This window comes from Podarcis raffonei, chromosome 5 (genome assembly GCF_027172205.1).
Source record: "Podarcis raffonei isolate rPodRaf1 chromosome 5, rPodRaf1.pri, whole genome shotgun sequence".
In the NCBI taxonomy this organism is placed as follows: domain Eukaryota; kingdom Metazoa; phylum Chordata; class Lepidosauria; order Squamata; family Lacertidae; genus Podarcis; species Podarcis raffonei.
Genome location: NC_070606.1, coordinates 63,711,384 through 63,727,199, shown reverse-complemented (window position 1 = coordinate 63,727,199; position 15,816 = coordinate 63,711,384). Strand labels below are relative to the sequence as shown.

Below are 15,816 nucleotides of genomic sequence, written 5' to 3'. Positions count from 1 at the left end.
GCTTGTTTCTACCCCGGTGGAGATTTTAACAAGATGAACACAGAAATTATTCATGTCCACGATATGATATGCCATTTCCCGTACCTTATCTCTGTGAGCCAACCTGTATGTCGTCGCCCAGCTGAATTACTTTTGTGCGCATGCGTCAATCGAGCGGCTTCACCTCTGCACAACCTCCATCTCGCTCTGGGTGACGGCGCCGCAGAACTCGAGCTTCGGTCTCCCGTAACTTAAGAACTGCCACGTGCAATCGGAATTACTCGATCCTTAATTTCGCTTCCATTGTAATCTAGATGTATATAAAATAACTACTACTACTAAACTCCCGCCCATAATAACATTTATATTCCGCCCATTTGGCTTTGTTTTCCCCCAGCCAATAAGGGCGGTTTACAGCATATATAAAAACAGTAAAATATCAAGCATAAAAAACTTCCTGATACAGTTCTGCCTTCAGATGTCTTCTAAAAGTTGTGTAGTTCTTTATCTACACACTGTAAAGACAGGGAGAATCTGTGCTGTACTAGGAAACAGACTTTTGCTTCTTCACAAAATAGAAAGGGAATCGCCAAAGCGCTTGGAATCATTTAACTTTCTTTTACTCAGTACTTGTCAATTAAACATGCTGTCTTGAAACTGATTGTGGGAAATGTGAAAAGTTTATAATTTATTTAGACCACTGTAAAGCAGATAAAAACATTAGCAAGATTTTAATCTCACTTGGAACAAATGCTATGGACAATATGGATAGACATAAAATATGGATTACAATATGCAGTTGAAAATGTTGACAATAGAACCTATGGGGGGGACAAAGTAATCTCTTTACATGGATGTGCATTTGGTATGGTTATGAATTCATTTCTAAAATAAAAAATGATTAAAAAGAAAAGAAACAAATTATGGGAGTACCGTGGGATATTCTTATTAGTTTGGGTTCCATATCCTCACACTGCTCATACCGTTTTTTAAAGCGTTTAATTCATGTGGACATTTCAAATACCTGGTTAGAGACTTAGTAGTATGTACTTCATGATCTACACCATGGGTAAGCAAACTAAGGCCCGGGGGCTGGATCCGGCCCAATCGCCTTCCAAATCCAGCCCACAGACGGTCCGGGAATCAGGGTTTTTACATGAGTAGAATGTGTGCTTTTATTTAAAATGCATCTCTGGGGTTTTTTGTGGGGCCTGCCTGGTGTTTTTACATGAGTAGAATGTGTCCTATTATTTAAAATGCATCTCTGGGTTCTTTGTGGGGCATAGGAATTTGTTATTTCCCACCCCGAAATATAGTCTGGCCCCCCACAAGGCCTGAGGGACAGTGGACTGGCCCCCTGCTGAAAAAGTTTGCTGACCCCTGATCTACACACAGCATTCATCCAGCCCTTCAAAGTGGTATTCATTGGACCAACTAGGGTCAGAAGTTATTTTGGGGCAAAACAAGAAGTGACTTACCTACAGGCAGTCATTCCTAAAAAGGTAGCTTCACCAGAGGCTGCAATATTTGGATGTTCCTCTGCTTCACGAAGATATGCAGCAATTTTTATGCCATCACAGTTCAGTCAGTAGTGTTAGGGTGTGAAACCTAAGACGCTGGCAAGTTAGCAATGTCATGTGACTTTAAGTAGTCAAGCTTGTTAAGTTGTTAAGTTGCTCAGTATATAAAGTGTTTGTTTTCTCTGCCTGTGGGGCATGAAGCAAAAATGTCTGAAAGCTCCGGTGTTTCTGTTATCTTTCTGCAATAAACCTGTCTTTGGAAAGACAGGCTTCCCTGTGTCGTTATTTCTTTGCTGCTGAGACTTTGAAGCTTGTACTGCAACAAGAATCTCTGCACTGGCCTTAATTAAAGCTCTGCAAAGAGAACTGTTGCTGGTGGCGCAGCGGAAGCGTTTACTGGACCAGTACACAGACTCTCTTAAGTAGAGCATGAGACTCAATCACAGGGTCATAGGTTCCAAGACCTACGTTGGGCAGAAATATTCCTGTATTGCAGGGGGTTGGGCTAGATGACCCTTGTGGTCCCTTTCTACTCTACAACTCTATTATTGTTGTATACGGACTCAATAATAACCTGATGCCGATGGTGTCAAACAGTTGAGGGACAAAGATTCTGCAGGACTCGCAACAACCCAAAGGTTTTGAAACAAAAGCTGCAGGTAACTAGACTTTTAGCAAGTAATGGCAACATCTCCATAGCTACAACCCCAAATAATGTCAAAGTGAAAGATTTAAGCATTGCCCACCATCAAGCTACAACTGCAAAAATGTGGCTTTGGCACACTACTGTGGTAAAGGCATATTGTGAGATATCCTTCCAACAACTCAAATTTTACACTAAAGCTAAATTACTCAAATGCGAAACTTTTTATGTGCAAGTTAAACAGAAGCAGCAGCTGTATGGTCCAGGTGTAACTACATATAGAAGCAATTCCAAATGGATCTGCAATGTTTTCCTGAAATGGGTGTTTGATGTGCAATTATCTCAGAAATACTGAATAGAAAATATGGCCTTGCCCTTTAAGCCACCATCACCACTTCCTCCCACGCCATCCGTTTTTCTAAATAGTAAGTGCATTTCATCTGAGATATTAAGGATAAATAATATCACCATGGTTTATTATTTGGTGACAGCAGTCACGAAATTAAAAGACGACTGCTCCTTGGGAGAAAGGCGATGGCAAACCTAGACAGCATCTTAAAAAGCAGAGACATCACCTTGCCAACAAAGGTCCGTATAGTTAAAGCCATGGTTTTCCCAGTAGTGATGTATGGAAGTGAGAGCTGGACCATAAAGAAGGCTGATCGCCGAAGAATTGATGCTTTTGAGTTATGGTGCTGGAGGAGACTCTTGAGAGTCCCATGGACTGCAAGAAGATCAAACGTATCCATTCTTAAGGAAATCAGCCCTGAGTGCTCACTGGAAGGACAAATCGTGAAGCTGAGGCTCCAATACTTTGGCCATCTCATGAGAAGAGAAGACTCCCTGGAAAAGACCCTGATGTTGGGAAAGATGGATGGCACAAGGAGAAGGGGACGACAGAGGATGAGATGGTTGGATAGTGTTCTCGAAGCTACAAACATGAGTCTGACCAAACTGCGGGAGGCAGTGGAAGACAGGAGTGCCTGGCGTGCTCTGGTCCATGGGGTCACTTAGAGTCGGACACGACTAAACAACAACAATATCACCATGTAATTGTAAGTTAATAAAGAAAAACACCTCCAGGGTGTATTTTATGAAAAACTGATTTTTATGCCCTGAAGAGTAGGCTTACTCTCAATAAAAGAACTTTAATAAAAGATGTACATAAGAATAAGTTGTCAGCATTTCAGTGATATAGCTTTGAGTACAGTCTTATGAAATGCAGCAGCATCAAGCATAAGCCAAGAGACAGAGTAACAAACTATATTTACTGTGTACAGTAGTAAAGGACAACAAATGTAAAAATTTGTGAATAAACAATGACAGATTTTAAAATACCCCTCCTTAGACAACATATAACTGAAACAGAAAAGACTTTTTTCCCAACAGGATTTCTTGCAAGCAGATAATCTAACACATGATGGGTAGAGATTAAAAGGAAGTGACATTCTCAAGCAGCAACGAACAGCATCCTGAAAGTCAACAGAACGACCTTGTATTTTTGGATCTCTGCAAATTAAATTTTATCAAGCCAGTTGTCACTACAAACATTATTTTGAAGCTCAAAATATTTGAGGATGTAGGACACAGCAAGCCTCTTTAAGAATGTATCACTACATTGAGATTTTCTTGCACACTTGATACCATATTTTTTAAAAGCTACACCTAATTTACTCATTATAATATAACTAAAATATCTATGAATTGATGGTGGTTATCCAAAGAGCCCCAGGCACAAGCAGGAGACTCTGCATGTACATGGGGAACAGGTACCGGACACATTTCTCCTCTGCAGCCCTCCAGTATTGCACAATACTCCAAAGGGTCCTCCTCCTATAGGAGGCAACTTGTCAGGAGACATGAGGAGTTATAGCAGGAAGAGACTGCAGAAGTCCCTGATGTGCACACAGAACATGGCACATGGTCCTTTGTATCCCAGCCTATAGATTTCAAAGTAGCAGCTAAGGGAATAGTTAAAATTTCAGCTTTCAAGAGAGATGTCAGAAAAAGGTACACAAGTTTATTTATTGCCTAATACATCAATAAGGAGTAATTCTCACTGGGAACAATCTGTTCAGAATTTCTCCTAAACAAATTCCATTAAAATTAGTTGAACACCATCGCTTCCTAAGACGATTCTGGTTCTGGTCCATTCTTTAAACATTTTATCAAAGACATTGGTGCTCAATGTTGGACATGTGACAGTTAAATAGAAGATGTGAAAGTTAACCTAAGCAAATGCTACAGCTGCTGACAAACTCAAAGACATTCCTTTACTTTAAAAAAATTGTTTTATTCTATGCTATTTTATTATGAAAAAGCACATGTACATTTGCATTACCTTAAACTGTCACTAAGCATGTATCTGAAGTACTGTCCTTTCTGCATATCCCATTAACAGTTTTAAAGTAATACATGTGTTTAATGGTAAAATCCTCTCTTTCTCAACCCACCTGTTTTGAGAAACTTACTATTGCAAGGAAAAATATTTCAATATTTACATTACATAATTAAGCAGTAAAACAGAAACAACGAAAGCCAGGACTAAGTATCCTTCTTTTACAGTAGGCTTGTATTTAGGCCACCAATTTATAGAAACAAGATGACAGCAGACAACAACCGGTATTTTACTTATTTGAAAATTTAATTTTGACTGGGCCCATTTTTATGATGCAGTAATTTCCCACAGATGCAGCTTCAACTTGCACACGCAGTGTATCAGGGACAGGAAAAGAATTTGGATAAATGTCTTCAGAACATGAGGAGATTCCTGTATGATTGGCATGTTCATTTGTTTACTATTTAATAGCAAATCCAAGGACAGATGATAAAGTGAGTTGAAATTTTACATTCCTCTTCCTAAAAGGACAGGATATTTAGCACATGCCACCCGTCTGCTGTTGAAACACATCAATAGTATCCTCATCTTCCATTTCCAACTGTTAATAAGACAAAAAAGTAACGAGTTTTAAAAATAATATTTAAGGAATCTTGTTTCTAATATACCAAAACCTCTTAATTCAGACCTCTGGTTGAGTAGATGCCTTCTCTCTTGCTCCACTCTTGTTCTGTGTTGCTGGTCTGTTGTTTTGCAGTTGTGTTATGTTTTTTATGTATCTGTACCTGTTTTAGCTGTGAGATTTTTGTAACTTGCCTTGGGATCATTTGGTGAAGGGTAGGCTACAGGTACAAATAATTAACTTCATGTTTGGAAGCATACTGTGTAGGGGTTTGTTTAGATGTATTATTTTATCAGCACCAGTTTTCCCCATTCCAGTGCTAAAAGCTGCATCTCTCACAAACTCATATTGGGTTTCTAGAATTAAAGAGAACTCTGCAACCACATCTGCTTGCTGTGTTGCAGGGATGGGGAACTTCTTCAGCCCAAGGGAGGCATTCCCTTCTGGACAAGCCTCTGGGGACCATATGCCAGTGGTGAGGCAAAAGCATTATTCTACCTTTGTACAGCAGGCTAGTTTCTTCACACTCAACACATCTCTGTACTCTATCCAAGCAAGCAAGAAACATTACTGGAGTTCAAGGACACATTCTACTCAGGTAAGAACACTGGGGGGTGGGTGCAAAGCAGGGTTGGCGAGGATGTGGTTTGGAAGGTTAATATATAGCCTTGAAGGAACAATGCCCTTCACCACTCTCCTAAAAACAGAGGAAACCATATACTTAGCAAATCATTATCTAGGTACCCTTACTGGTCCAACACTTCACAATCTGGCAGGCTAAATATTCTTGGGTTATTTCTACTGCCAACTCCTACAGCTTTCTTAATATGATACACAAGCATTTACAGTGCATTTCCCCCCCAACATTAGCATGCTTAAAGTACATCTCAGAGGGCATGCTAAGAAAGCAGCTAACACAGTCATTCCAAATAAATCCAAGAGAGAAATTTAGTGAAGATAAATGGGTGGCTGCCATCCCGTGTGTGTATGTTAACTGTGGTAACTTAATAAAATACTTTATGGAATTTAGTTTTCTGTACTACTATTTGCATTTCCATATCAGGCTTTATTCTCTCTCCTGTTCAGTTTTAAGCTGTTAATTGGGTTAGTTTATCTGTTAATTGTTTAATTTGTGGATTGACTTTGTTATGATATACTTGCTTATTGTCACTGATTATTTAAATGTTACATTTTTTCAGTTGCTATTGCTGTACATTTTACACCTTGTGAATTGTTTTGATAAAAACAAACATATAAATAGATAAAATGCTCTTTCCTCCCTTTCCACAACTTTCGTAAGTGGAAACAGAAAGGTACTGCCAAGTGCTTTCTCCATAAGCCCAGCTTATGAAAGAAACTGGATGGTTATTCTTCTCAGTACTGGGTTTTTGCAGAAGTGAGTTACTACTATTTTTCCTCACTCAACTTCTCCAGAATCGCTGATGTTAGTTCCTGCAGATATCCAGCTCCTGACTGAAAAAGTACCCTCCCTTCTCCACAACCTGTGGAAGGATGGATGGATTCTATTGCTTCTCATGGCACAGGCACTGCTTGGAACTTCTGCAAAAACCTAGAACATGAGCGAGCAGGCCTCTCTTCCCCCAAATTCTGTGCACAGGTCATAGTACCTCAGGAAGATAAAAGAGAGGCAAGGCAAAATTTGTAGACACAGATCCTCAACTATAAACATACAGAAAAATCTAGCAACTTGCATGAAGAAGTTTACATAGGATAAAACAAGTATTTCTGGTGCCAGCCAGCATGCATGGTCCGGCAAACTGGTTAGCTTAGACGAAAACTTTTTTCCTATCCCAATTAATGCCTTTCAAAACCTTTAGAAATTGTAATAAAATAAGGATAAGAAAGGCATCAGTTTTCACATCCTACATGAAAGTGAGAACATTTAAAATCAGACTAACAATAAATATTTAGACCACATGTTATCTATTTTGGAACACATTTATTTGGAGAAACCAGATCTTCCCAGTAGCTCACACACTCGTATGTGCTACAGATCTCTTAACTCAAAAATCCTATATTTCTTGTGGGGTAATGCCTTAGATTCCATCCCTAGGAATGCACTCCCTCCAGCCAAATACTTACAGTGCAGTTCTTTATGCCCATTTGGTGTCCTGTTGAAACGGAAGACTCTTTGATCCAGTAGAGCCTTCTATCAGAAGAATGGCGAGGAAAGTGATTTTCCATAACCACCCTACCCTCTGCAGCCCCCTCACAAATCTGCTGGAGGGACGTCAACTGATTCAGCCCAGCATCTTTACTCAGAATAAGTTATTGCTGAGTTCAATAGGATTTATTACCAAATAAATGTGCACAGTTTCAGCCTCAGTAAGGCTGAATCCTTTCTTGGTGGGGAAATTTTGTAGCATGCTTACACTATAAATTTTATAGAGGGGAGAAAGTTTCCATGAGAAAAGATTAATATTTTCTATCAATGATGAGAGAATTCCACCAAGTACCACAGGCATGGAATTACATCATGCCCGGGATTAATTCCAGTAAAGGGATCTGTTATATGTACTTCTAATAATCACTGAGAGACTACCAAAATCTAAAGGGATCTATTATATGTATTTCTAATAATCACTGAGCGCCTACCAAAATCTGTCATCTTATCAGTCTGTGTCAACCTTATTTACACCCCAGAAACCTTACACACCATTTCCTCACTAGTGGAAATTGCCTGTGAATTCTGAAGGTCTACAGCTTCTCTAATATTCTCTAATTCTTTTCTCTCTCCCACCTTGATGGACTCTTGTTAATAATGATTTAGCTCACCATAGTAACATTTTATTCTAGGAATCAACTTAATTTCCATTTGAAGTAATTAACTAAACTTCCAAGACACAGGCAGTAGCCGCAAGCTCAGCTTCAACTGTATAACGAACACCACTCTCTCTTACCTGTGCAGGTGTGTCTGTTTCATTAATTGGTTGTCCATCAAATCTGAATCTAATCTGTCTCATTGACAAACCCTGAAATATGACAGTTAATGTAAATCCACATATGTAAGTTCATGTCAAAATGGATATTGCTCACAGACATCAGTATTTCAAAGAATTAAACTGAAAGCTGATTGAGGATACACACTTCATGAGCCAAGTATCAGGAATTTTATTACCTCATGCAACATTTCTATCAACTTGTCTAATTTAGCAATCTCAGTAGAGCTGCTGGAGATGCAATGTAATTAGGACGGTGTCTTTTCTTTGTCAAGTGTAGAGGTGACTTTCTATGAACAGCAGAATCAAATACATTCCTATCTAGGCAACCTTCTAGAGGCCACCTGCAAATGATGGCTAGAGCCAGAGGCAAACACAAGCCGAGCAAGAAAAGCCAGAGGGCCACATTTGGCTCCCTTACCCTATGGCTTCCCACTTCGCAGTATACAGTAAATCCACAATTTATGTGGGGACTACATTCCAAGAAAGTACATAGAAGCCAAAATCACATACAGTCAAAACACACTGGGTGCAATGGCGGGTGGGACTGCCAAAGTCTTTTTCCCTTGGATGCCCACCCGCTTTTTAAATTTTACTCTTTTTTGCCGAATGCGTAAAGCTGAATGCACACACGTTATGTGTCAGATGGGTTTAATGTAATCTCATGAGCACCCAGGTTTATCCACATCACAAAGCCCCATTAAATGAAGTTTTCTCATACTTCAATTTAACACTACATAACATAAATGAGATAAATTATGACTTGACACTTGTGCAGATATGTCTCACAACACAGGATATTTCTTGGCGTCTCCATTAAAGAAACAAGAGATAGGAAGAAACTGGTTACAGTAACTGAATTTTTGAAAATTTAAGTTCTAGGACAAAGCTAATAAATTCAGCACTGCAAATGAAAGGAATTCAACAAGCACATCAAAGATTATGTGGGATAATTGTATGCATCAACACACTAGCATAATGGGTTTTACACCACCAAGGCATCAGAACTTTGTATGGCTTGAGAAAATATTCTAACATCAAAATTTATCTGGGCAAATAAGCCATAGGGGCTTGGGAGCCTTTTTATGTACCTCACAATAAACAAGTGCATAATCACACAAAAATATAGTTAACTCATTTACCTGTCTCTCACAATAGGCCTTCATTAGTTTACTTAGTGGTGTGTGCCGTTTTATTTTAAATTGGACCACTGATCCATCTTGGCCAGCTACTTTTAAATTGATATGGTCATTCTCCGTTTTTACTCCTTCCTGCAAAACAAAACATAAAAGTTCAGATCAGTATTTGGGGAGCATTAGTCAGGAGAACCTGACTGATACCTGCAGCACTTAAGATTTCTCAGAAAAGAACGTACAAACCACCTGCTGGATAAAGTCAATGCCTACCTTGTCCAACATCTTGTTCTCACAATGGCCAAGCTGTGGGGAACCTACAAGCAGGACCTGAGCACAAGAGCACTCTTCCCACCTGCATTTCCAGCTACTGGCATTCAGAAGCATTCCTACCTCCAACTGCAAAAGGCAGAGCATAGCCTCCATCATGGCTAGTAGCCATTGATAAGACTTAATTCTTCATGGATCTGTCTAATCCTCTTTTAAACCATCCAAGTTGGTGGCCCGCACTGCCTCCTACGGGTGTAAATTCCATAGTTCAACTATGTACTGTGTGAAGAAGTACTTTTTAAAAATTTGCCCTGACTTCAAATTTGCAACTTCACTGGATCTCCACAAATTCTTACTGTTATGAGAAAGGGGGGTGGGAATTATCTATCCACTTTCTTGACACCATGCATAATTTTATATGCCTCTATCATGTCTTCTCTTACTCACCTATTCTCTACACTGAAAAGTCCCAAATGCTGCAATCTTTCCTTAAAGCAGAATTGTTCCAACCCCCCTGATCATTTTAGGTTGCACCTTTCTGAATCATTCCCAACTCTGCAATATGCTTTTTGAGGTGAGGTGACCAGAGCTGTACACAGTATTCCAAACATAGTCACACCACTGAATTATATAAAGGCATTATAATGTCACCAGTTTTATTTTCAATTCCTTTCCTAATGACCCCAAGCATGGAATTTGCCTTTTTCACAGCTGCCGCACTACAGTTAAGCAGCACACAGATGTTATTAAATAAAACAAACAAAAGGGCAGAGCAAACCAAACTACAGGAAGCCAGTACAACTTACTCCTATTCCAAATTCTATTCAGTAGTGGAGCTACTGCTGATTAAGTCAGCCCAAACGCAGCAGAGGCACACAAACCTGTAAAAAAACAGTTTGACTTACACTGGCAAAAAGGATGGTGTAACCCCTGCAGGGTGGCTAAGCCATGTGACTAAGCTGAAAGGAATTTGGAATGGGGCATTTCTGCTTCTCCCCATGTGTCATCCTGTTGTTGAGCATTGGCTTGTAGCAATGTTTGGATCTTTCATTGTGACTGCAGCACAACCATTTTAGTATGAATTAACAAAGCACTGTTTCCTCAACTGGTTTGGAGGTATGATTTGTAACACAACTGCAGATGATATGTAATGCAGCCTCACTGCATTATCTAGCAACCCCTCCACATTTTTAGTCTGAAAATGCCCTCTTCTGCTACGGGACTCTAGATTTTTTTACTCTAGGAAATTCCATTAGGATTTCAAGGTAAAAATGAGGTGAAATCTACAAACATCCATTTTGCCTTCTTTTTCCAGTGAGTAGCCCAGGGAGCAACACAGGAAGTGATAGAAAGAAAAGGTTGGCATAAAAACTTCTCCCAAGAGGGTTGCTGAAATCCCCCCCCTCCACGGCTTACCCTTAGAAAGATTTTAAATTGTATTTATACTTTCACTGTTGGTAAGCTTATACTTAGGTCGCAATCCTAACCATGTCTACTCATAAATCATAGTTGATTCAAAGGGCTTTCTCCCATGTAAGTGGGGTTAGGATTGTGGGCTTAAACACACAACATAGCATATTAAACAACTAGCAGTTTTAATCAATTTCTAGTAGTCATACCTGGGGATAAATATGCTTCAGGTTGAGCGCTTTTGGGTTGCACTCCGCGGCGACCCGGAAGTAATGGAGTGCGTTACTTTCAGGTTTCGCCGCTCGCGCATACGGTCAAAATGACATCACGCGCATGCGTGGAAGTGGAGAAATGCAGCAGGCGCAGACGCGTCTTACGTTCTGTTCGGAATGCAAACGGGGCTCCGGAACGGATCCTGTTCGCATCCAAAGGTCTCACTGTAGCTTGATCCCAAGTGTTAGTCTCACACTAAATTCAACATTTTCTTAGCCTGTATGTGTTATTCGAAATGATCTTTAAATGCTTCAAGAATCCACAGCCTAATCATGATGCAAATTGAAAGCCTTCCTCAAGCAGCAGAGGAAGTTGTCTTATACTGACTCAGATCCATTTACTTGAGTAGCCAACATGGCACCCTCCAGATGTTGTTGACTAAAACTTCTATCAGTCCCAGCCAGCATGGCCAAGAACAAGGGATAGGAGTTGCAGTCCAAACCATCTGAGGATATCATGGTTGACTAGCTCTGGTCTACACTGACTGGTAGCAGCTCTCTGCTTTTCAGGTAGGGAATGTTCTCATCTCCTACTTGAAAATGCCAGGGACTGGTCCTTGGACCTTCTGCATGCAAAGTGGATTCTCTTTCACTGAACTACATCTCTTACTCCAAATCTGGAGTGCAATTAATAGTCAATAAATTGTCAAAGATGTGCCACCCTGGGGTCTTAGCTTCACCAGCACCGGTCTCCTGTAGCAGGAGGGAAAACAACCTCCAGTACTAGGCAAACTTCCTGTAATTATTTAAAAAGTCTACATGTTTCATAATATATTTAAACCTGGTCCCTTCCAACTCTACAATTCTATCAGATTCCACACAGAATCCGAACATGGTTGACCAACAGCAGATCCACACTATACATTTAAAGCACACGATTTCCCCTAAAAAATCGTAGGAATTGCAGTTTCCCTCACAGAACTACCTTTTCCAGTACTCTTAAACTCCACTTCCCAGGATTCTTTGGGGGAATTAAAAGAATGGGCGTTAAATACGCTTTAAATGTAGTGCAGATAGTCCACAAGTCTGCAGAAAGGCTCAATTTTAGAATGATCCCTCTCTGCTTTTAAAACTATTGGGGGAGGGTGGATAAAAGCCAATTTTTTAAAAAACTACATACCATCCAATCAACTGAAAAAACTTTCAATGCTTTCACTCCTGCTTATCCGAATATTTTCAGCCTACAAACACCACTCATCTATAAAGCTCACCTTTAAGCGACTCTGTGATGTAGGCTTACAACTGATGGGGACAACGCTAAAAGTATCACCTTTCATTAAATTGTTCTCAATATTACACTGTGGATAGCGATTGTTCCACACGCGCAAAACAGAACAGTGTAATCCTCCGCATACCGTCTGGGGAGGTATCCTCCACTGAATTCAATGGCCAGCACTTGACTGCACTGAAAGCCTCTCCTCAAACTTGCAGCCAGATCCTATGCATGTTGAGTCTCAAATCTCAATGGGGTTGGTCTGTCTAGGGCAGGCTCCCTCACTATATGGATGCACGCGGGGGAAGGGGGCTCTTAGGTGCAAAACCCTTTGGAAATTACTGGACACCTCGGTCCAACTGCGCGCGGAAAAGGGGCCGTGGGCGACGGGGAGAGGGAAAGAGGCCGGATGGATCCGGCCCCCGGCGAGAGCGCGCTGCCTTGCGGAGCACGTGGTGGTCGCGCCTTCGGCCTGGCTCGACAATAGCGAACCCGGCGGGGGCGGGCCAGGATGCGAGTTCGCAGAGAAGCGGCGCGGCCTAGGAGCGGCGCCGAACTCTTGCGGGAGCTCCGCGGAGGAAGAGCGCGGTCGGGCCGCCCCTCCTCGAGCCGCCCTCCTTCCGGGTGAGGCGGGTCCGGGTCTCGCCGCTCACAACCGGGGCGGGGGAACGCAGACCCTCGGGGCCTCAGCCCCACGGCGAGCCTCGCGCCCCTCTCCTGAGGGGGGCAGGCAGGCAGGCTCGGAAGGGGCCCGAGAGGAGGCGGAGGGCCTACGGGGCCCGAGCGGCTGTAGGAGGCGCTGGGGCGGCCTCGCACTTACCTTGGGCTTCTCCTCGGACATGGCGTCGCGTCAGGCAGGGACCTCTCAAGGAGCGAGTCCGCACGCGCTCGGAGCCCCCGTCTTCCTGCGCTCTCCTCTCCCGCCCGCAGCAACTGCCCGCGAGGACGCGCTCCGCTCCCCGCAATCTTCGGCTCCCGGTTGGTCCCGGAGGGGTCACGTGGGGGAGCGCGCTCCCGAGGCGCGCTCCCGAGCGATGCTCTCCCCGTCGGGAGCGCGCTTCGCCAGGGCGGAGGAGGCGGTGGCGATGGCGCCGAAGGTGCGTCATCGCCGGCTGAAGCGGGAGCGCTTGGGCGGCAGAAGGTGCGCGGGTGGGGGGGGATGGGGAAGGGGAGGAGCCACGTCAGGGCGCGGGAGGAAGGAGGGGGCGGGGCGAAGGCTTCCGAAAAGGAATACAAAAGTCCCCCTGGGGAATGGAGGAGGGTCGCCCTCCATAGCCCCCCTATGTGACCTGTTCGGGGATATAACGTCATGGGCCTAAGAAGCCGATCATAGAAATAGACTCGAGGCATCGCGCATCTGCTCTCATACACAAAGTCGCCTTCTGTTTCCACACGTATTCACATAAGGACCTTTTAGCTGCTGCGCTTCAAGCCTACCTTGGTTGTAAAAGCTGTGGAAACGCTTCATTCGTGGCAACTAAATATTTCCTGGCAGGCCAACAAACTAGGCAAAATGCAAAATATTTATTTCATAAAATTTATAAACTGCTTGCTGAAATAAAAAACAACAATGTAGTTTACAAATACAATCTAATAATGAAATGATGAAAGACAGTAAATAAAAAAAGCAACAACCACCCCACATTACTTGCCATCAGAGACGAGTCATGTATTAACTAGTTGAGATTCCTGCATTGCTGGGGGTTGGAATAGATGACCCTTTGGGTACCTTACAATTCTACAATTCTATGAATCTATAAACAGTTTACAACTTGGATTAAGCTACAGTGGGCCACAACAGCTCAAAGTTAGCTTAAAGCACAGAAAACTGTGGAGAAGGGTCATAGTGCCAGAGCAACATCATACCTACCTGCTGAACTTCCAGTGCTTGGTGAATACTTTTTAGCAGATTTTTTTAATACAAGTTTTCTGATTTTATGGTAATTTTAACTGATTTTATATCTGTTATATTATTTTTGTAAACTTACGGTACACCACTTAGAGACCGTAGTGTTAAGTGGACTCAAAATAGTTGAAATAAATATTTTGTCTCTCACATCAGCATTTAGCCTATCAAAGAACGTTTTTTGCTGCATTCCCTGAGCAAGGTAATACATAGCAAGGATTGAAGCCAATAGTGGGTCCACCCCTTCTTTCTCTCCTTCCTCTATTTCAACAGCAAGCCGCCATGTGATAGACAAATCACTCTTGCCAGCGGTCTGAACTGAAGTGTTGCAGAGCAATTTTGAAATTATGCCAAGGTGCACCCATGCTGCAAAGGCTGGACTCCCAAAGGAGCTGAAACTCTTTAAGCACAAACTCTGGTAAAGCCTAATATCAGCTTCATGTCTCTTAACATTTCAGTGCCCCTAATTGCTCCTCTGGCTCTTAATAAGCTGAGCAAGTACACTGTACTTTATGTGCAGTATTCATATTTATATGACTAGGAAAGAAAACGAGGCATGGATATTTCACTTGGAGCAGTAAGGCTATTCCAAGTTTACACTACAAAGACTACAAATGGCATGGGACGACATTGATCTGATCATCTGGGTAAGCTATTAGAGATCACTAGCTAAGGATTTAGTTAATCCAAATTAGAAAAGATGCAGAAATTACTCTTTCATTTTCAGCAATAAGAATTTGTGTAAGCGTATGTCTTTTTGCTGAAACTAGAGTAATTAATTATTCTCACAGAAAATTGAGCATTTTTGTTAAAAAAGCCACATTTACAAATGAAATGCTATTTTATAAAAATAATAGACTTGAGTTTCTCATTTCACATTTCCAATATTCACTAGTGCTATATGCAACTCTAAAAGGTATCTTACTATCCCTCATGAATACGAAGCCAGATTAGAATTAAAAGAGCATTTGAGAGTGTTCTTGTGGCCACTTGTAAAGGCTCTCAGAGATCTATTGAGCCAAGCCACTAAGTCCTTTGCTTTATAAGTAAAAATTGTTTCTTGAAAGCAACAAAGAATCTTCATAGATCACTGAATTAATATTTCTCTTGGCAACTTCCATATTATTAAAAATAAAATCTGACAGTTATTTCCAGATATTTGCACTTTTATATTGACTTGCCAAATTCACCCCTACAGAGGCAGAAATTCCAGTACTCTGGTACACAAATACATTCTTAACAGCCATACAAATAGATAGACTACTACTTCCGCCAAGTAGTTTGTCAGGAAATTAGCTATACCTGAATGACACTGAATGCAGACAAGAAATTGGTATGAAGAAAACAAAGGCAAAAAAAAAAGGCATTCCACTTATCTAAGAGGATTTTTTACAGTCTTCTTAGTACAGTCCAGTCCAGTACTTTTCCCCTAGCAAATATCCTTAGAATTGGGAAGGTTTTGGAAGATGATGGAAGGTGACTTACTTTCATAACAAAACAGGGCAATAAACCAACCATAGCAATGGTATCCACTCAGCCATATCTGATGG

General features: G+C 41.6%; 1 protein-coding gene across 2 annotated transcripts; it reads right to left on the bottom strand.

The window, feature by feature from the left end:
* Positions 1-4,414: 4,414 nt before the first annotated feature.
* Positions 4,415-13,382, bottom strand: LOC128414476 (small ubiquitin-related modifier 3). 2 transcript variants are annotated; one of them, XM_053389834.1, is made up of 4 exons: positions 13,181-13,363; positions 9,205-9,333; positions 8,024-8,095; positions 4,415-5,081 (listed from the first exon to the last, which is right to left on the bottom strand). In XM_053389834.1, the coding sequence occupies exons 1-4, from the start codon at positions 13,199-13,201 to the stop codon at positions 5,019-5,021; spliced, it is 285 nt and encodes a 94-aa protein (XP_053245809.1). In that variant the 5' UTR covers positions 13,202-13,363; the 3' UTR covers positions 4,415-5,018. The 2 variants fall into 2 exon arrangements, with proteins under 2 accessions (XP_053245809.1, XP_053245810.1); XM_053389835.1 differs by lacking the exon at positions 8,024-8,095 and having other exon boundaries at positions 13,181-13,382.
* Positions 13,383-15,816: the final 2,434 nt, after the last annotated feature.

Bases quoted from the DNA above. Each gene is read 5' to 3' on its own strand.
- LOC128414476 (XM_053389834.1), bottom strand. From the start codon at position 13,201: ATGTCCGAGGAGAAGCCCAAG. The intron at 9,334-13,180 runs GTAAGTGCGAGG...TTTGTTTTGCAG, and splicing joins TGTCCGAGGAGAAGCCCAAG to GAAGGAGTAAAAACGGAGAA. The intron at 5,082-8,023 runs GTAAGAGAGAGT...TCTTATTAACAG, and splicing joins AAACAGACACACCTGCACAG to TTGGAAATGGAAGATGAGGA.